The sequence below is a fragment of the Cygnus olor genome, chromosome 25, assembly GCF_009769625.2.
Source record: "Cygnus olor isolate bCygOlo1 chromosome 25, bCygOlo1.pri.v2, whole genome shotgun sequence".
Classification (NCBI taxonomy): domain Eukaryota; kingdom Metazoa; phylum Chordata; class Aves; order Anseriformes; family Anatidae; genus Cygnus; species Cygnus olor.
Genome location: NC_049193.1, coordinates 3,122,315 through 3,140,686, shown reverse-complemented (window position 1 = coordinate 3,140,686; position 18,372 = coordinate 3,122,315). Strand labels below are relative to the sequence as shown.

The following is an 18,372-nucleotide window of genomic DNA, read 5'->3' as shown; positions in this document are numbered from 1 at the left end:
CACATCCTCACCCCGTAACTTTGGGACACCCCAAAAAAACAACCCCAAAACCCAAAAAACCCACCCCAATTCCCCCCAAACCCCCTCCCTGACACTCCCCATCCCCACATCCCAACCACGCTGGGGTCCCCATCCCAGCACCCCGCTTCGGGGTGCCGTGTATGCGTGTGCGAGGAGGGGGGGGAAAGGGGGGGGTGCGGGTGCCCCCGACACGCAGGGCCCCGCTGATTGGCCGAGGGGCTGTCCAAAATTCCCCGTGCGCTCCCGCGCAGGCTGCGATGGGTCCCACCTCTCCCCGCCGCCGCACCGTATATAAGGGGAGGCGAAGGAGTGGGAAAGGCAGTAGGAAGTTTCTGCTGGGGTCTGGATTGGAGCTACAGAGTGAGACCGGCCCTGAATGACCCGAACCTAAGACAAAGAGGCCCAAAGAGTCTACATGTCTAATATTTAGACATGTTCAGCTTTGTGGATTCTCGGTTACTGCTGTTGATAGCAGCGACTGTACTACTCACCCGCGGGCAAGGAGAAGAGGACAGTAAGTAGCCGCGGGGTCTCGCGCCCTCCACGCCGGCGGGGACGGGTGGGCTTTGACGCCTCGGCCTCGGGACGGGGCGAAAAGCGGTTTGCATCCTGCAAAAAAAAAATATTAAAAAATAATTAAATAGTATCTGGAGATAGAAAAGAGAGGGCTGGGTCGGCAAAAGGAAAGGCGAAGGGACGCAGAGGGGAGCGGGGCGCCGTGGGGTGCTGGGGCGGCCGGCCAAGAGGGAGGGAGAGGAGGGTGGAGGGAGAAGGGGCGGAGGAGACGGGAAAGGGGGGAAAAGAGCGAGGGGGGAGAGCAAGGGGAGGGGGGGGGCCCGGCCGCCGGCTCTGCAAAAGCCATCAGGAAAGAATTAGAAAAGTCTCAGATGATTCATAAGGAAAATGTTTCTGCAGCCCGTAAAGTCGGGGCTGTCTAGACAGCACTTTGTGGGCTGCGGGACGCCACGCTGCTGTCCCCCCCCCCCCAGCCCTGTCCCTGCTGGGGACACCTCGGCGGGGCTGGGGGTGCGGGGTGGGCCAGGGGGCATGGCTGGGGTCACCCCCCCCCCCCCCCCCCCCGACGTGTTCCCCCCGCACCCCGCTGGCGTGCCTTCGCCTGCCTGCGCCTGCCACCTGCAGGCATGGGGACACGGGGGACCCTGGGACAGCGCCAGGCCTGGGGCACAGCAGCCACGGCCCTTCGCATTTTTCCCGATTTTGTCATTTTTGGGGGGTTTGGGTAGTTTTTTTTTTCTTTTTTTTTTTCTTTTGGGTCCTTTTCTTCCTGCATTTTGCATCGCGTTTTGCAAGGCGCCTTTTGCGTTTGGCAACGTCCATTTTGCAACGCGCGTTTTGCATTTTTTGGTTTTCTTTTTTGTTTTTGGTGGAGGGGGAGCGTTTTGCATTTTTCTAAACATTTGCTGCATTTTTACCCTTTCCTCTTGGCCACCAGTGGGGTGGAGCAGGGGGGAGAATCCCTGGCACGGGGCAACCCCGCATCCCCTCCCCGGCCCCCCCAGCCCCGCTGCGAGGCCGCCCCAAGCCCTGGCACCCCGCCCTGCGTGCCGCAGCCCCCCTCTGCCTGCAGCCTCTGGACGCTGCTCATTCTGGCCTGATCCAGCCCCATCCTGGCTCTGATTTCAGCCCAGATGTGGGGGCCAGCCCGCCAGCCTCGCCTCGCCCCCCCGCTTTGCACCGAGCCTTTCTCCAGGCATCGCCTGCACGAAGCCCCCCGAGCCCCCCGGTATTTTCCTTGGCCCCCGCGGGCCAGGACGCAGCAACTGGCTGGGGGTTTTGTTTAAATTCCAGAGTAAGTGGGAAGAGTTTATTGTGGCGGTGCTTTTCCTGTGTCACCGAGACGGGCTGATGAGAACCAGATGAAGGGAGCGAAGCTGCAGAAGCAGGAGGCGGAGAGGGGGGGGATCCCGGGGAGGGGGGAGCGCGGACCCGTGCCCCTGACGCCCCCGCACCCTGCCCCGTTCTCCCAGTCCAGACTGGAAGCTGCGTACAGGATGGGCTCACGTACAACGACAAGGATGTGTGGAAACCCGAGCCCTGCCAGATCTGCGTCTGCGACAGCGGCAACATCCTCTGCGACGAGGTGATCTGCGAGGACACCTCCGACTGCCCCAACGCCGAGATCCCCTTCGGAGAGTGCTGCCCCATCTGTCCCGACACCGACGGTACCGTGCCCCCCTCAGCCCCCCCGGGGATGGGCGCTGGGTGGGTGCTCAGCCCCTCTAAATGCCCTCCTTTCTCCCGCAGCCTCCCCAGTCTACCCAGAAAGCACTGGAGTAGAGGTAATCACCCCCACCCCCTTAAAAAAAAAAACATATCCTTGATGTTTCCCCATTTTTTGGACGAACCCAACCGCCCCTCTCGCCTCTCCCCCACAGGGTCCTAAGGGAGACACCGGCCCCAAAGGAGACAGGGTGGGTACCGCCGCCAGCACCCCACTCCCTGGGCACCCCCTGCCTGGGGCGCCCCGCTGGAGCTCAACCTCTTGTTCCCCCCCCCCTCAGGGACTCCCCGGCCCCCCTGGCAGAGATGGCATCCCTGGACAGCCTGGCCTCCCGGGACCCCCAGGCCCTCCAGGACCTCCAGGCCTCGGCGGAGTGAGTATGGGGGGGTCCCCCCAGCTGTGAACCCCTCCCTGTATACTCTAGGGATGCTTGTGTCCCGCTCAGCCCCTTCTCTTCCTTCCCCCCCCCGCAGAACTTCGCTCCTCAAATGTCCTACGGCTATGACGAGAAGGCCGGTGGCATGGCTGTGCCCGGCCCCATGGTGAGCACCGGGATGGCACGCGGCACCCATGGGTGGGGAGGGGTCATGTGGGGGGCGGAAAGCTGGGTGAAATGAGGGGATGGGGAGGGTGAGATGTGGTGGTGGTGCCCAGGGTGCTGCCAAGGGGTGGGGGGTGTTGGGGGTGGGACTGGGGAGATGGGGAGAGCAAAGAGTAGGGAAGGGGACAGGGATGGGGATGGGGGGTGATGGGGACTGGGATGGGGTGGTGATGGGGGCTAGGATGGGGATGGGGTGTGATGGGGATTGGGATGGGGATGGGGTGGCAATGGGGACTGGGATAGGGTGGGGATGTGGATAGCAAGAGGTGGTGAAAGGGACTGGGATGGGGTGGCAACAGGGACAGCAAGAGGTGATCATGAGGACAGAGATGGGGATGGGTGCCAATGGGGACTGGTATGGGGTGGTGATTGGGATAGGGATGGTTTGGCAGTGTGGACTTCAATGGGGTAGCAATGGGGGCATCAGTGGGATAGCAATGGGGACATCAATGTTATAGTGATGGGACAGAGATTGGGTGGTGATGGGGACATCAGTGAGGTAGCAATGGGTACATAAATAGGGCGGCTATAGGGCAGGGATGGAGAAATCAGTTGGTTAGCAATGGGACAGGGATGGAGTGACAATGGGGACATCAATAGGGTAGCAATGGGGACGTCAATATGGCAGCAACAGGGACATCAGTAGGGCAGCAATGGGACAGGGATTGGGTGGTGATGGAGACATGCACTGCTGATGGGGGACAGAGGTGGGTGGCAGTGGGGACATAAATGGGGTAGCAATGGGACAGGGGTGGGGTGGTGATGGGGACATCAATGGGGTAGCAATGGGGACATAAATAGGGTAATGACAGGGATGGGGTGGTGGTGGGGACAGGAATAGGGTGGTGGTGGGGTCAGGGATGGGGTGGCAAGAGGGACATCAGTGGGACAGGGATGGGGATAGGGATGGGGACAGGGATGGGGACGGGGTGCCTGGCACCCACTCAGCACCTCTTCCCTTTCTCCCTTCCAGGGTCCAGCTGGTCCCCGCGGTCTCCCTGGCCCTCCTGGTGCTCCCGTGAGTATCTCATCCTCCTCAACCTCTTCCTCCTCCTCCTCCTCCCCCCCACCAGCTCCTTTCTGGGGACGAACAGCCCCAAGGGCCATCCTGGCATGGGGCCCTGCGGTGGCGGTGGGGGGACAGGGTGGGTGAGGAAGCAGCATCCACGTGGATGCGTCAGGGAACACACAACGATACGAGTCCATATGGGGGAGGGTCCAACACTGCCGGTGGGGTCTTCAGTCCCATCTTTCGCCTTTTCTAACCCATTTTTTCCTTTTTTTTTTTTTTTCTTTTTCCCCACAAAACGTTAGGGTCCTCAAGGTTTCCAAGGTCCCCCCGGTGAACCCGGAGAGCCCGGTGCATCTGTAAGTCTGGCTGATGTGCTGCAGCAGCATGTCCCGCGGGGCTGGGGGGCTGAGGCACCCCCGTGTGTCCCCCCCCCCCAGCATGGCCAGGAGCCACGGGAGGGGGCAACGGTGTGCCCTGCACCCACAGCACCCTCACCCCCACCTCACCTCTCTCCTAGGGTCCCATGGGCCCCCGTGGTCCAGCCGGCCCCCCTGGCAAGAACGGCGATGATGTAAGTGGCATGGGGATGGGGTCACCCCCACACACTCTGAGTTTGGGGCCTGGTGGCACTGCCACCCCCCCAGGGCTTGATGCCTGCCCTGGGGACGTGCCACCTACCAGGCGTCCTTCTCCATAGGGTGAAGCTGGCAAGCCTGGCCGTCCCGGGGAACGCGGCCCCCCTGGCCCCCAGGTGAGCTGCTCCCACGGGGAGACCCCATGCAGGGTGGCAAAGCTGAGGCCGTGCCACTTCCCTGGGGACAAGGGCATGGGGACACCCCCATGCCCCCCCGAGCATCTCCGTCACCCCCCCCTCCTTTTCCCCTAGGGTGCCCGTGGTCTGCCAGGAACCGCCGGCCTGCCGGGCATGAAGGGACACAGAGTGAGTCCTTCCCCCACCAGACACCAGATTTAGGGAGCTGCGGGTGACCCAAATTTGGGGTGAAACCCGAGGGACCCCAGCCCCGAGGCTGGGGATGAGGCTGGGGATGAGTGTCCCGGACAGCTTCGTCCCCAAGGGGCTGGGGACATGGCGAGGTCCCCTCCTGACCCCACTCTTCTCTCTCCTGCTCCCCAGGGCTTCAGCGGTCTGGATGGTGCCAAGGGTGAGCCTGGTCCTGCTGGACCCAAGGTGAGGAGGCTGGGGAGGCCCCAGGTCTGCTCGGGGTCTTGCTTCTCCCCTTTTGGTGCAGAAAACCCATTTTTATGCCTTTTTCTTTTCCTAGGGTGAACCTGGCAGCCCCGGTGAGAATGGTGCTCCTGGGCAGATGGTGAGTGCTGGATGGGAAATACTGGGGGGGGGGCCCACACACAGAGACTTCACCAGCAAAGGAGGCTGGGGTGGGGGGCACGGCGCATCCCCAGGGATGCAGAGCCAGGGATGCCTGGGGGGCGGGGCTTCCCCTTGCTGCGGGCATGGGGAGCTGGGGGGGGGGTGCGCACAGAGAGGTTACAGGAGGGGAAGGCGGCTGCATTCCCGATAAAAACATCTCCTCTTGTCTTCCCCAGGGTCCTCGAGGGCTTCCCGGCGAGAGAGGCCGTCCAGGTCCCTCCGGCCCTGCTGTGAGTACGCGCTCGGGGCAGGGCTGAGCACCCCTCCTGCCCTCCTGCTGGTGGGCAATGCTCAAGGGTCCCTCTGTCCCGCAGGGTGCTCGCGGTAACGACGGTGCTCCCGGTGCTGCTGGTCCTCCTGTGAGTAACCCCAATCCCCCCCCGATCCCGTGGAGGGGTCCTGCATGGGACATCTCCTCCTAAATCTGCTGTCGGCAAATTCTGGCTGGGCTCCAGGGCTCTGGAAAAGCCAGATGTGAGGTGTGTGATTGCTTCTGATGCATGCCCCTTCTCCCATCTAGGGTCCAACTGGTCCCGCTGGCCCCCCTGGCTTCCCTGGTGCTGCTGGTGCTAAGGTAGGACCTATATACAATCCTATAGGTGGGGCCCCCAGCTCCTGGCTGGGAGATGCTGGGGGAAATGGGGCAGGGAAATGGAGAACTGAGTGTCAAGCGGGCTTCACGTGGCCTGAACAGTGCCCAGAGGTGGCCAGGGCCAAGGTGGATGGTGCCAAGGTGGTCGGTGCCAAGGTGGCCAGTGCCAAGGTGGCCAATGCCAAGGTGGCCCACGTCAAGGTGGCCAATGCCACGGTGGCCAATGCCAATGTGTCCAGTGCCGAGGTGGCTGCTCTTCCCATCATCGGGACAGAGGTGGCCCTTTGCCACATCTCCGACGCTTCTCCAGGCTGCGGGGTGTTGCTTTCGTGAGAAACTAGGCCAAGGATGGAGAAGAAAATCGTCCGCTTCTGGGTTTTCATAGCAGTCCCCACGCTCATGGCTCTTCCTCTCTCCTCTTCCTCCCCAGGGTGAAACCGGTCCCCAAGGTGCTCGTGGCAGTGAAGGTCCTCAGGGTGCCCGTGGTGAGCCCGGTCCCCCCGGCCCCGCTGGCGCTGCTGGTCCTGCTGTAAGTGGCCCCTGACAGTGCCCTGTCCTTCGGCCTCATGTCCCCCTGGCCCCGGCGTAACCCTCCTCTTCCTCTTTCTCTCTGGCAGGGCAACCCCGGTGCTGATGGTCAACCTGGTGCCAAGGGTGCAACCGTGAGTGTCCCACCCCAGCCTCACTGCCTGGCTCAGGGACCTCCCTGCAGCACCCTCACCACCTCTTCTGCCTCTCCTAGGGCGCCCCTGGCATCGCTGGCGCTCCCGGCTTCCCCGGTGCCCGCGGTCCCTCCGGACCCCAGGGTCCCAGCGGTGCCCCCGGTCCCAAGGGTAACAGCGTGAGTATCCCCCCGCTGTCTGCATCCTCTTCTGCCCCTTGCCAGGAGCTTGGTGCTTTGCTCTGGGGCTGGATCCTTGTCCCTTTGCTCCCGGGGGACGGCTCCAGGGCTGCATCCATCCTTTGACTCCGTCACATCGCTGTCCCACCTCCTCTGCATCCCTCCTTGCCAGCCCTGCTGGCAGCCCCCTGGGAGGCACTGAGCATCAATTCCCCTGCAAAGGGTCGGGGCAGGATCAGGCTCACGGTTCCTTTTGCTCATCGAACTGGTGCTAACCATCTTTCTTTCCTTTTCCTTCCACCTCCAGGGCGAACCCGGTGCCCCAGGCAACAAGGGAGACACTGGTGCCAAAGGCGAACCCGTAAGTGCCCCCCCAGCAGCGCCAGGACTCGGCGCCTCCCTGGCTGGCTGCACCCTGCAGGCGCTCACTCCTCTGCCTCCTTCCCCAGGGTCCTGCTGGCGTCCAGGGCCCCCCCGGCCCCGCTGGTGAGGAAGGCAAGAGAGGAGCCCGCGGTGAGCCTGGCCCCGCTGGGCTTCCCGGTCCTGCTGGCGAAAGAGTGAGTAGGAGCCATCCCCGGCATGTCCCCATCGTGTCCCCGTCCCCATCCCCGTCCTCTCCCCGTCTCTGCACACCTCATCCAGTGTTTGAGCCTGGGGGGCTCTCCCCAGGGGGTCTGGTGCTGTCCCCAGCGGCGCCCAGCCCATTTTGAGACTCTCCTGAGACCCCTAGTGGAGCATCTCACGAGCCACCAGGGCTGCTCCCGCTGCAGGCTCAGCCGCAAATCGTCACCCCCTTCCCTGAGCCCCCGCACCCCCCACGACCACCCTGACCCCTCTCCCGTCCCTCGCAGGGTGCTCCCGGCAGCCGTGGCTTCCCCGGCGCTGACGGCATCGCTGGTCCCAAGGTAGGTGCCCCCCCTCTCCTTCCTGCACAGGGGCCGGCGCCGTGTCCCCAGCAGGGTGGTGGGGACACGGTGCACTTGTCACCCCCCCCACACCCCAATTCGGGTCACGCGGTGGCGAAGCCGGTGCTGTGCCACCGCCTTGCCCCGTAGCACGGCTCCTGTCCCTGTCCCCGCTGATGCCCTGCAGCCAGGGTGACTGCTGTCCCCTCCCTCCAGGGTCCCCCCGGCGAGCGCGGCTCCCCCGGCCCCGTTGGCCCCAAGGGCTCTCCTGGTGAAGCTGGCCGCCCCGGTGAACCCGGTCTCCCCGGTGCCAAGGTGAGCGTGGAAGGGGCACGGCGTGGAGGGGTTGGGGACAGCCTGGTGGCCCCCTTCCAGGGTCACCGGGCTATGGAGGAGGCTGCTCTCTGGGACACTCGCTTGCTGGAGCATCTCCCACGGCCAGCAGCGACCTGGTGCCTGACATTCTAACCCCCCCTTGCTCCTTTCTAGGGTCTGACTGGGAGCCCTGGCAGCCCCGGTCCCGATGGCAAGACTGGTCCCCCTGTAAGTAGCACCCACCACCCACCCCGCTCCCCCCTTCGCTCCCCATGCCCTTTGCTAATGGGGTCTTTGCTCCCCCCACCATAGGGCCCCGCTGGTCAAGACGGCCGCCCCGGCCCCCCAGGCCCACCCGGAGCCAGAGGCCAAGCCGGCGTGATGGGTTTCCCTGGTCCCAAAGGTGCTGCGGTGAGTATGGACGGGAGCTGCATCCCTCGTGGGGCTGCTCGAGCCCGGGGTGCCTGCCCCATGGACACAGGGGTGCTCCACGAAGGCTCCCCACCCAGGACCGTGGCTGCGGGTGGGCACGAGGAGCAGGCACCCAGGGAGGGGTGGTTCAGGGGACATGTCCTCCCTGTCCCCATAGGGTTTGTGCATCCCGCAGGCTCGATCCCGTGGGTGCTGTGTTCTCAGCGTGGGTCTCATCCTGCTCTTTTGCTTTTAGGGTGAGCCCGGCAAACCCGGTGAGAGAGGTGCTCCCGGCCCCCCTGGCGCTGTTGTGAGTATCCCCAGGGGCTGGGGATGCGTGGGGCTGGGGTCGTGTGGGGCTGGGGATGGCTCCAACGGGGGAACTTGCCACGAGCTGTGGTGGCTGGGAGTCGGGGCTGGCAGCTGCCAATGCCCCTGGAGCGGGGACAGCGGGAAGGTGACGTGGCTGTGGGCAGCTCGCTGTAGCTCCTCTGCTCCTTGGAAGGATGCTATGGCCAAATCCAGCTCCAAACATCAGCCAGGGTGCAGAGCACGACAGGTTCATCTCTCTAAAATCACCTGGAGGTGGCAGGCGAGCTCTGATCACCCTCTTTCTTCCCTCCCCTCCGCAGGGTGCTGCTGGCAAAGACGGTGAAGCTGGTGCCCAAGGTCCCCCTGGCCCTACTGTGAGTACTGGGGTGCCCAATGCCACCCAGGGCAGGGCTTGGCTGCTGGAGCGGGAGCTCTGGAGCACCCCGCCCGGCCTCACGCTTCTCCCCTCTCCCCCAGGGTCCCGCTGGAGAAAGAGGTGAACAAGGTCCTGCTGGTGCCCCCGGCTTCCAGGTGAGGGGGTCCCCTCCCCCTACAAGGGGACGAATGCCATGTGGCAGTGGCGGTGCCACCTCCCTCCCTTGGTGGCTCACCTCACCACGTCTCACCTCCTCCTCTTCCTCTTCCTCCACAGGGTCTGCCAGGCCCTGCTGGCCCCCCTGGTGAGGCTGGCAAGCCCGGTGAGCAGGTGAGTGTGGGCAACACCATGCCCCAACCCCCTCATTCCCCCTGTCCCCAAGGCCACCTTGCGTGTCCCCATCCCCGTGCTAACTCCTGCAACCTCTGCCTCCATCACAGGGTGTCCCCGGAGATGCTGGCGCCCCCGGTCCTGCTGGTGCCAGGGTGAGTTGACCCCTGCTCGTCCCCCAGATGTTTTTTGGCCCCCCAGTGCCCTGCTGATGGGGTCAGCTCCTTTTCTTCCCCTCCTGCAGGGTGAGAGAGGTTTCCCTGGTGAACGCGGTGTCCAAGGCCCCCCTGGTCCCCAGGGTCCTCGTGGTGCTAACGGTGCTCCCGGTAACGATGGTGCTAAGGTAGGTGCGAGGTCTCTGCCCTGCAGGACATCTCCAAGGAGGAATTTTCTCCACCAAAGCAGTGCCGATTTCTCACTAATTCCCCTTTTCCGTCTCTTTCGCCCAGGGTGATGCTGGTGCTCCCGGTGCCCCTGGAAACCAAGGGCCCCCCGGTCTGCAAGGGATGCCCGGAGAACGTGGTGCTGCCGGCCTGCCAGGCGCCAAGGGTGACAGAGTACGTGTCCCTGAGATCCCGACATGTCCCCTCCATCCTCTGCTTGCAGCCTCTTCCCCTCCTGCAGCCGCTCGCCCCCCCGGCTGCTGGGCCTCCCCCAAGCAAAGCCAGAGCCACGAGGATGGGATGCTTGGGGATGCTTGTGTCCCTTGGGGACAGCCCCTTGCTGCGAGCTGAGCCCTGCTATTCTGCATGGCCAGGGAGGAGGAGAAGGATGATCCCAGCCCCTCTGGGGATGATGAAGACCCTGGGGTGCAGAGCAGTGGGGTGCAGAGCAATGGGGTGCCCCCCCTGGGTTGGAGCTCCTCAGGTAACCCCGCTGTGTCTTCTCCTCCCAGGGCGACCCCGGTCCCAAAGGTGCTGATGGCGCTCCTGGCAAAGACGGTCTCCGAGGCTTGACTGGCCCCATTGGCCCCCCTGGCCCCGCTGGTGCTCCTGGTGACAAGGTAGGGACGTCTCTTGGCTGGACCCTGCACCGGGGAGGTGGCCCCACGCCCCCTGTGCCACCTCCTCGCCACGGCTTTAACCTCGGGGTCTTTCCTTGTGTCCCTCTGCCAGGGTGAAGCTGGTCCTCCCGGTCCTGCTGGTCCCACTGGTGCCCGTGGTGCTCCTGTAAGTGTCCCGGCACCCTGAGGGATGGCCTGCCATCAAGTGGCCACCCCTTGCCATCAAGTGGCCACCCCTTGCTGGTGGTGGCCGTCCCCTGCCCGGCGTGACAGCCGCTCTCTTGCCTTCTCCCCTAGGGTGACCGCGGCGAGCCCGGCCCCCCCGGTCCTGCTGGATTTGCTGGCCCTCCCGTAAGTGCTTCTTCCTCCCCCGTGGGCCTGATCCTGCACCACCACTGCTGCCGTGAGCAGGGATGATGCTGTGCCCCAACCCCCCGGCTCACTGCGCTGCGCTCTCCCGCAGGGTGCCGACGGCCAGCCTGGTGCTAAAGGTGAAACTGGTGATGCTGGAGCCAAGGGTGACGCCGGCCCCCCCGGCCCTGCTGGCCCCACTGGTGCTCCTGGCCCTGCCGTAAGTTGTGCCCCCCCACCCCATGTTCCCCTTGGATCCGGCCCTGCATTGTGGCTCACCCTCCTCTTCCTCAGGGTGCTGTTGGTGCTCCCGGTCCCAAAGGTGCTCGTGGTAGTGCTGGACCCCCTGTAAGTACCAGCCTGGCTCTTGTATGGGGGGGACGGGGCTGCGCGGCCCCCAGGGGATGGGATTGGGTGTGTGGACCCATGGGTGGCTCAGCCCTTCCTGCCTCTTGCTCCCCAAAACGTGCGTGAGTGCCGCTCCGCACACCAAAGCCCTTTGGGAAGATGGTGCCTGAAGAAGGGGGGGGGTCATCTTATAGGGGATAGAATGGATGGAAAAAGGGGGGGGTTACTTTCACTCCCCCAAACCAGCAGCCACTCCTCACCCCTGGGCATGAGGACTCTCCTCCTGGCCACCGGCCCCGGGGCTCCCCGTGGTGGCCCTCAGCCAGGGGATGGTCCCCTGGCCCCGGACCCCACAGGAGGTGCCAGGATGCAGGCCCAAGACTGACTCCAGCATCTCTCCCTTGCAGGGTGCTACTGGTTTCCCTGGTGCTGCTGGAAGAGTTGGACCCCCCGGCCCCTCCGTGAGTACTGTGTCCCTGCCCGTGTCTCCTCCCCGAAGGGGTGAGACGTGTGGTGGGAGGGGGGGGGGCAGGAGGGTGCTGGCACCGTGGGGATGCCAGGCACGGGTCCAGCCGGCTCCACGCGGCCGCCTTGGCCCACTTGGCACTGGGACGCCCCTGGCTGCCCTTCAGCCAGCGGCGGCAGCGGCGGGGGGGGCCCGGTCTGAGGCCTGATGGTATTGCCCCCCCTCCTACCCAGGGTAACATCGGCCTCCCCGGCCCCCCCGGCCCCAGCGGCAAGGAAGGTGGCAAAGGACCCCGCGGTGAGACCGGCCCTGCTGGCCGCCCCGGTGAGCCCGGACCTGCCGGCCCCCCTGGACCCCCCGGTGAAAAAGGCTCCCCCGGCGCTGATGGCCCCATCGTAAGTCACCCCCCCAAGCGGTGTGACCCCTTCACGGATACCAGGCAGCATCACACCCAACGTCCCTTGGTTGTCCCCTCCATCGGGAGGGAGGTAACGGCCGCTGCCACCCCCCTGAGGTGCTGTTTGTCCCCCCCAGGGCGCTCCTGGCACCCCCGGACCCCAAGGTATTGCTGGCCAACGCGGTGTTGTCGGCCTCCCCGGACAGAGAGGCGAGAGAGGCTTCCCTGGGCTGCCTGGCCCCTCTGTGAGTACCCCCCCCGCAGGACCCCCACCCCAGTCCCCAGCTCACCGGTGTGGCCCCCCGAGGTGGGGACATGCTCACGGTGTCCGATGCATCCCCGTGTGCTCGACCTTCTGCAGGGCGAACCCGGCAAGCAAGGTCCCTCTGGTTCTCCTGGCGAGCGCGGTCCTCCCGGCCCCATGGGCCCCCCCGGCCTGGCTGGCCCCCCTGGTGAAGCTGGACGTGAGGTGAGCATCAGTGTCGTACTGGGGGGTGAAGGGGGGGGGCGTGGGTTTGCTGCGCTGAGTATGTGCCGGCTCATGGCACCCATGGGTGCTGAGGTCAGCGTTGGTGCCACCCAGGACCTCGTTAGCGCCTGCCTGCCCTAACGAGGGGTCTCTGCTCTTCCACAGGGTGCTCCCGGTGCTGAAGGTGCCCCCGGTCGCGATGGTGCTGCTGGTCCCAAGGTGAGTGACCACGGCTGGGGTGCTGGGACGGGGTGATGGGGCTGCGCTCGCCCATGCTGAGCTCTCATCTTCCTCCTCTTCCTTCTCCTCCTCGTAGGGTGACCGTGGTGAGACCGGCCCCGCTGGCCCCCCTGGTGCTCCTGGTGCCCCCGGCGCGCCCGGCCCTGTCGGTCCTGCTGGCAAGAACGGAGATCGCGGTGAGACCGTAAGTGATGCTCAGCCCAAGGAGACCCCCAGCCACGTTCCCCACCCCGGGCTCTGACCCCCCCCGGTGCAGCAGGGTCTGGCCGCTCGGTCCCGTTACGGAGCAAGGGCTCCTCTTGCAAGTCCATGGCAGGGCAGAATCCGGCCCTGGGCTCGGCTCCCACCGCTAGAGGGAGATTCCCAGCCGGGGAAGGGATCACAGGCATCCTGCTCAGGGTGACGCTCCTCCACCAAAGGTGGGGAATGCTCTGACCCGTCCCCTTCTCTCCCATCCCAGGGCCCCGCTGGTCCCGCTGGCCCCCCTGGTCCTGCTGGTGCTCGTGGTCCTGCTGTAAGTTGATGTCCTCCTGCATCCTCCTTCGTGCTTCTGCATCCCCTTGGATGCGGGGGCAGTGGCTGGCCTGGCCCCCACTCAGCCCATCTCCTCCTCCTTCAACAGGGTCCCCAAGGTCCCCGTGGTGACAAAGGTGAAACTGGTGAGCAGGGTGACAGAGGCATGAAGGGTCACAGAGGCTTCTCCGGTCTCCAGGGCCCACCTGGTCCTCCTGTAAGTACCATGGGGTGATGGTGGCCGTGGGTGCTGCCCCACGTCTCAGAGCAGAATGAGGTGCCAACGGGCCCTTTCCTTGTCTCTCGCTTTGCACAGGGCGCTCCTGGTGAACAAGGTCCTTCTGGTGCTTCTGGTCCCGCTGGTCCACGAGTAAGTCCCCTCCTGAGCCACGACCCCCAGCCAGGGTTGGAGCATCCTCCTGGGGGCTGCACGGGGACATGGTCCCCGATGTGATGCTGGGGACACCTCCATGCTCATGGCCTCTCTGCTCCCGTAGGGTCCTCCTGGCTCCGCTGGTGCCGCCGGCAAAGATGGTCTCAATGGGCTTCCCGGCCCCATCGGTCCCCCCGGCCCCCGCGGTCGCACCGGCGACGTCGGCCCTGTTGTATGTATCCACCCTGCTGCTGCTCGCCCAGAACTGCCTGCCTTCGTCTCGTGCTCACCATCCTCCTCCTCCCGCAGGGTCCCCCTGGCCCACCTGGCCCCCCTGGTCCTCCTGGTCCCCCCAGTGGCGGCTTCGACTTCAGCTTCCTGCCCCAGCCACCCCAGGAGAAGGCCCACGACGGCGGACGCTACTACCGAGCCGACGACGCCAACGTGATGCGTGACCGTGACCTGGAGGTGGACACCACCCTCAAGAGCCTGAGCCAGCAGATCGAGAACATCCGCAGCCCCGAGGGCACCCGCAAGAACCCAGCCCGGACCTGCCGCGACCTCAAGATGTGCCACGGCGACTGGAAGAGCGGTCAGTGTCCCGCGTTGCCCCGGGGTGCTCTCACCGCTGTCCTTCCTACCTGCTCCTCACCTCCGTCCTCCGTCTCTCATGGCTGCTCTCACCTCCACCTCTCATGGGTCATCCTCACCTTCCTCACCTCCATCCCCTGTGCCCTCTACCTGCTCCTCTCCATCCCCTATACTGTCTACCTCCTCAACTCCATCCCTCCATCCTCTGCACCCTCTACCTCCTCACCTCCATCCTCTGCACCCTCTCCCACCTCACCTGCATCCCTTGTACCCTTTACCTGCTCCTCACCTCCATCCCCTGCACCCTCTCCCTGCTCCCCTCCATCCCCTGCACCCTCTCCCTGCTCCCCTCCATCCCCTGCAGCCTCCACCTCTCCATCCTCCACCTCTCAAGGCTGCTCCTCACCTCCATCCTCTGCCCCTCACCTCCATTCCTCGCCTCCATCCTTCCACCTACAGTGGCTGCTCCACGCTTACCCTCCCTCGCCCCCCCTGACCCCGTCCCTTCCCCACAGGCGAGTACTGGATCGACCCCAACCAAGGCTGCAACCTGGACGCCATCAAGGTCTACTGCAACATGGAGACGGGCGAGACCTGCGTCTACCCAACCCAGGCCACCATTGCCCAGAAGAACTGGTACCTCAGCAAGAATCCCAAGGAGAAGAAGCACGTCTGGTTCGGCGAGACAATGAGCGACGGCTTCCAGGTGAGATGGGGGGCGCCGGGGGGGACACAAAGACACCCACATGGGGTGGGGATGATGAGCATTGTGATGCCTAACGCCTCTTCCCCGGCAGTTCGAGTACGGCGGCGAGGGCTCCAACCCGGCCGACGTGGCCATCCAGCTGACCTTCCTCCGCCTGATGTCCACCGAGGCTGCCCAGAACATCACCTACCACTGCAAGAACAGCGTCGCCTACATGGACCAGGACACGGGCAACCTGAAGAAGGCCCTGCTCCTCCAGGGCGCCAACGAAATCGAGATCAGGGCCGAGGGCAACAGCCGCTTCACCTACGGCGTCACCGAGGACGGCTGCACGGTGAGCAGGGATGGGGGATTTGGGGAGGATTTAGGGGGGATTTGGAGGGATTTCAGGGGGATTCGGGGGGATTTGGGGGTCCTGACTGCCCCTTCCTGCAGAGTCACACTGGCGCCTGGGGCAAGACAGTCATCGAGTACAAGACGACAAAGACATCCCGCCTGCCCATCATCGACTTGGCCCCCATGGACGTTGGCGCTCCGGACCAGGAATTCGGCATCGACATCGGCCCCGTCTGCTTCTTGTAAACCGGACCCCCACCCCACGCGTAACAGGAGAGAGTAATAATAACAATAATAATAATAAAAAAAAAAAAAACAGCCAAAAAAGGAGAAAATTTCACATGGACTTGAATTCGTGTCGGTTTCTATTCCAGCGTCTCTAAAATTATTTGCGTTTCCATAAAAAAAAAAAAAAAAACTAAAAAAAAAACACCAAAAAAAGCATTAAACCAAAAAAAAAATAAAAAAAAATAAATGACTTTTCAAACAAAATAACCAGGAAGTGGGTTCGCTTGCTTGCCCTCCTCTCCTCCTCCTCCTCGGCGTCGGTCTGCCCTAAGCCCCGCGGACGGCACCACTCGGACTCTCCGACAGCGCCGAGCCCGTGATGCTCACACCCCGCGGGGCCGCCCGTGCCGAGCCCCGGAGCCGGGGAGCACCCGAATGCAAACTCGGGCCGACCTTTCTCCACTGGGCTCTTTGCTACTTGCATTTCATTTTTTTCTCCTTTTTTTTTTTCTTTTTTTTTTTTTTTTTTTTTTTCTGAAAGGAAGATGTTTAACTCTTGGTTATAATCTGCTTCTTGTCATTGTTGTTTTTTTCCCTCTCTCTTCCCCCCTCCTTGTTTTTTTCTTTTTTTTTTTTTTTTTTTTTTTTTTGTTCAGGCAGCAAAAATAACACAATCCTGAGCAACCCACGGGGACCTGGGAGCCCGGAGCCGCCACCATCCCGCTTTTTGCATCCGAGCCCCGGTTCCGCAGGGGGGAGCTCCCCGAGTCCACCCCGACAGCCAAAGCCCTGGAGCGGAGCAAACCGGACCCATCAGTGCATATTCTCCTTTTCTGGAAGGCTACCTCACAGCTGTGGTTTTGGTTAATATTTTTAAATTTTTTTTTTCAAGTAGTTTTAGTAATTTTTTTTATTTTTTTCAGCCGTGCCGGGACTTTCCTGCCAGGTTCAGATCAAAGGTGCTAAGTTTTGTCTATTTTTTTTTCCCTCTCTATTTTTGCTGTTCTCTCTTTTTTTTTTTTTTTTTTCCCCTCCGTTCAAGGTCCCCTTGGAGTTCTGGGGTTTCCCCCACTGGGACTTTTGTCCTGATTTTTGCTCTTTTATTTCGGTCCCATTTCAGAGGCTCAAGTGGCACAAAGCCACCGAGCCGGGGACTGCGTGGTGCTACAGACACGGGGCTGCCCGAATGGATGCAAGTCTTGCGTTGATTTTTGAATTTCCCTCTATTTTTATTTTATTTTTTTTTAATTCCCCCTCATCCTTTTGCTGCCCGGGTCGACTTGTGAATTTTCTAAAGGTGCTATTTAACCCCACACCCCCACGCATCCTGACAGCGAGGCACAGAGGCAAATGCAAGGTCGAGCCAAAAAGCCTTGGAAGGGAAAGGAAAGCACGGGGAAAGCAGCCCTGGCTCCCGGGCTTCGCAGGTGGACTCCATCTCTGCTCTCATCTTCCAGCAGCTCTTTCTCCATCCATCCATCCATCCATCCATCCACACATCCATCCATCCATCCATCCATCATCATCTCCCCCCGCTTCTCTGCCCCCCGCACCCCCCAGCCTCTCTCCTCCTCTCTTGCCGCACGGAGGGGCCGAACCCACCCCGACTGCCGGCCCATCTCCCGGCGAGGCGGATGCTCCAGGAGTCTGTACCTAGTTTGTATATGTATAATAATTTGAGATGTTTTTAATTATTTTGACTGCTGAAATAAAGCATGTGAAATGATCCGACAAACCTGTGCTGCTCGCGCCCTCGTCTCTCCCGCGCTGCCGGGGATGCTCGGTGATGGGGTTTGGGGATGGGGTTGGGGACGGGAGCCCCTCGCCGTGTCCTCGCCGCTCTCCTCCTGCCACGCTTCTGCGCTCCTGTCCTCATTGCCCGCCCCTGAGCAGCCCCCGCCGCCCCCCCACTCTTCCTCCTCCTCCTCCCTGCTCAGCCCAACAGGCTGGGAGAGGGGTGGGGGGACAGTGGGAGCCACCCCCAGAGAGCAGGGGGCTGGGACAGGTTTGGGGTGCACCCGTGGCCAAGGGGACTTTGTGCTGTGCCCCCCCTTCAGGATGGGAGGAAGGGAGAGGCGAGGGGGAGCGCAGAGAAAGCTGGGGGCTGCTGGCACAAGGTGGGGTCCCACAGCTCAAGGTGCCCCCACCCCACACACCCAGGAGTGCTCAGCAGAGCTGGGGGGGGGGGGGGGGGGGCGGCACAAGGACACAAAGATGCTGTGAGCGGGGATGGGAAATGGGCGCAGGGGCTCTGTGCTCACTGTGGGGTGCAGGCAATGTGCCATGGGGTGCAGGAAACGCGCCATGGGATGTGAGCACACTGTAGGGTGCAGGCAATGTACCGTGGGGTGCAGGAAATGCGCCATGGGGTGCAGGCAAGAGGTGACCCCATTTGCAACAGGAGCTGGGTGCACGCTCCAGCTTGCAACAGGAGCTGGCCACCCACAAGCTGTGCATGCACAGGGTGCCACGCGCCTCTGGGGGAAGAACTGGGGGGGGGGGGGCACCCCCAGTCCGGGTGCAAGTGAGAGCAGCACGCGCCGCAGCCTGAACACCGCCTTCCTCCCCGCCTGCCCCAGGCCCATCAATGGCTCCTCTTGTTCCACCGTGGGGCCCCCGTGTTTTCCTAACCCCCACCCTGGCGCCTGCCCCGGCCGCCGTGAATGAGGCTCTGTCTACAGGCAGGGCTGCGGGGCCGGGGCACCCATCGGGGGGTGGGCGGGGGGGGGGGTTAAACCGGCTGGCGGGTGCCGAGCAGGATGCCTGGGGGAGAGCGGTGGAAGAAGCGAGCAGAGAGTGGCGAGGGCTCCGGGGTGCTGCAGGTGAGCTGGGGGATGTCGGGGTGCTACGACAAGGCCACGGGGCTGCAGCCACCCAGTGGGGTCCCTGTGCCCCCAAACTGGCTTTCTGTGAGCCCCCCACCCTGTTTGTGGGGTCACTGTGCGCCCTGGGGTGCAAGGCTTGGGGAGGGGGGAGCATGGATGGAGGGTGGGGAATCGGTGC

At 63.4% G+C, this 18,372-nt stretch overlaps 1 protein-coding gene across 5 annotated transcripts; it reads left to right on the top strand.

Moving 5' to 3' along the window:
* The first annotated feature begins 277 nt into the window (after positions 1-277).
* Positions 278-17,104, top strand: COL1A1 (collagen type I alpha 1 chain). Of its 5 annotated transcripts, XM_040536531.1 has the most exons (51): positions 278-535; positions 2,010-2,204; positions 2,287-2,321; positions 2,418-2,453; positions 2,544-2,636; positions 2,737-2,805; positions 3,838-3,882; positions 4,179-4,232; positions 4,394-4,447; positions 4,574-4,627; positions 4,763-4,816; positions 5,012-5,065; positions 5,160-5,204; positions 5,443-5,496; positions 5,581-5,625; positions 5,787-5,840; positions 6,289-6,387; positions 6,476-6,520; positions 6,601-6,699; positions 7,007-7,060; positions 7,149-7,256; positions 7,551-7,604; positions 7,821-7,919; positions 8,094-8,147; positions 8,232-8,330; positions 8,587-8,640; positions 8,963-9,016; positions 9,120-9,173; positions 9,295-9,348; positions 9,459-9,503; positions 9,593-9,691; positions 9,798-9,905; positions 10,244-10,351; positions 10,464-10,517; positions 10,649-10,702; positions 10,815-10,922; positions 10,997-11,050; positions 11,458-11,511; positions 11,750-11,911; positions 12,051-12,158; positions 12,275-12,382; positions 12,548-12,601; positions 12,699-12,806; positions 13,083-13,136; positions 13,245-13,352; positions 13,452-13,505; positions 13,633-13,740; positions 13,818-14,100; positions 14,615-14,805; positions 14,897-15,139; positions 15,241-17,104. In XM_040536531.1, exons 1-51 carry the CDS (start codon positions 454-456, stop codon positions 15,385-15,387), a joined length of 4,362 nt encoding a protein of 1,453 aa, XP_040392465.1. In that variant the 5' UTR covers positions 278-453; the 3' UTR covers positions 15,388-17,104. The 5 variants fall into 5 exon arrangements, with proteins under 5 accessions (XP_040392465.1, XP_040392463.1, XP_040392467.1 ...); XM_040536529.1 differs by having other exon boundaries at positions 14,615-15,139; XM_040536530.1 differs by having other exon boundaries at positions 281-535; positions 2,418-2,636.
* Positions 17,105-18,372: the final 1,268 nt, after the last annotated feature.

Excerpts from the sequence above, each read along its gene's own strand:
- COL1A1 (XM_040536529.1), top strand. The coding sequence starts at position 454 with ATGTTCAGCTTTGTGGATTCTCGGTTACTGCTGTTGATAGCAGCGACT. Across the intron at positions 6,388-6,475 it reads CTGGCGCTGCTGGTCCTGCT|GGCAACCCCGGTGCTGATGG; the intron begins GTAAGTGGCCCC and ends TCTCTCTGGCAG. Across the intron at positions 12,602-12,698 it reads ATGGTGCTGCTGGTCCCAAG|GGTGACCGTGGTGAGACCGG; the intron begins GTGAGTGACCAC and ends TCCTCCTCGTAG.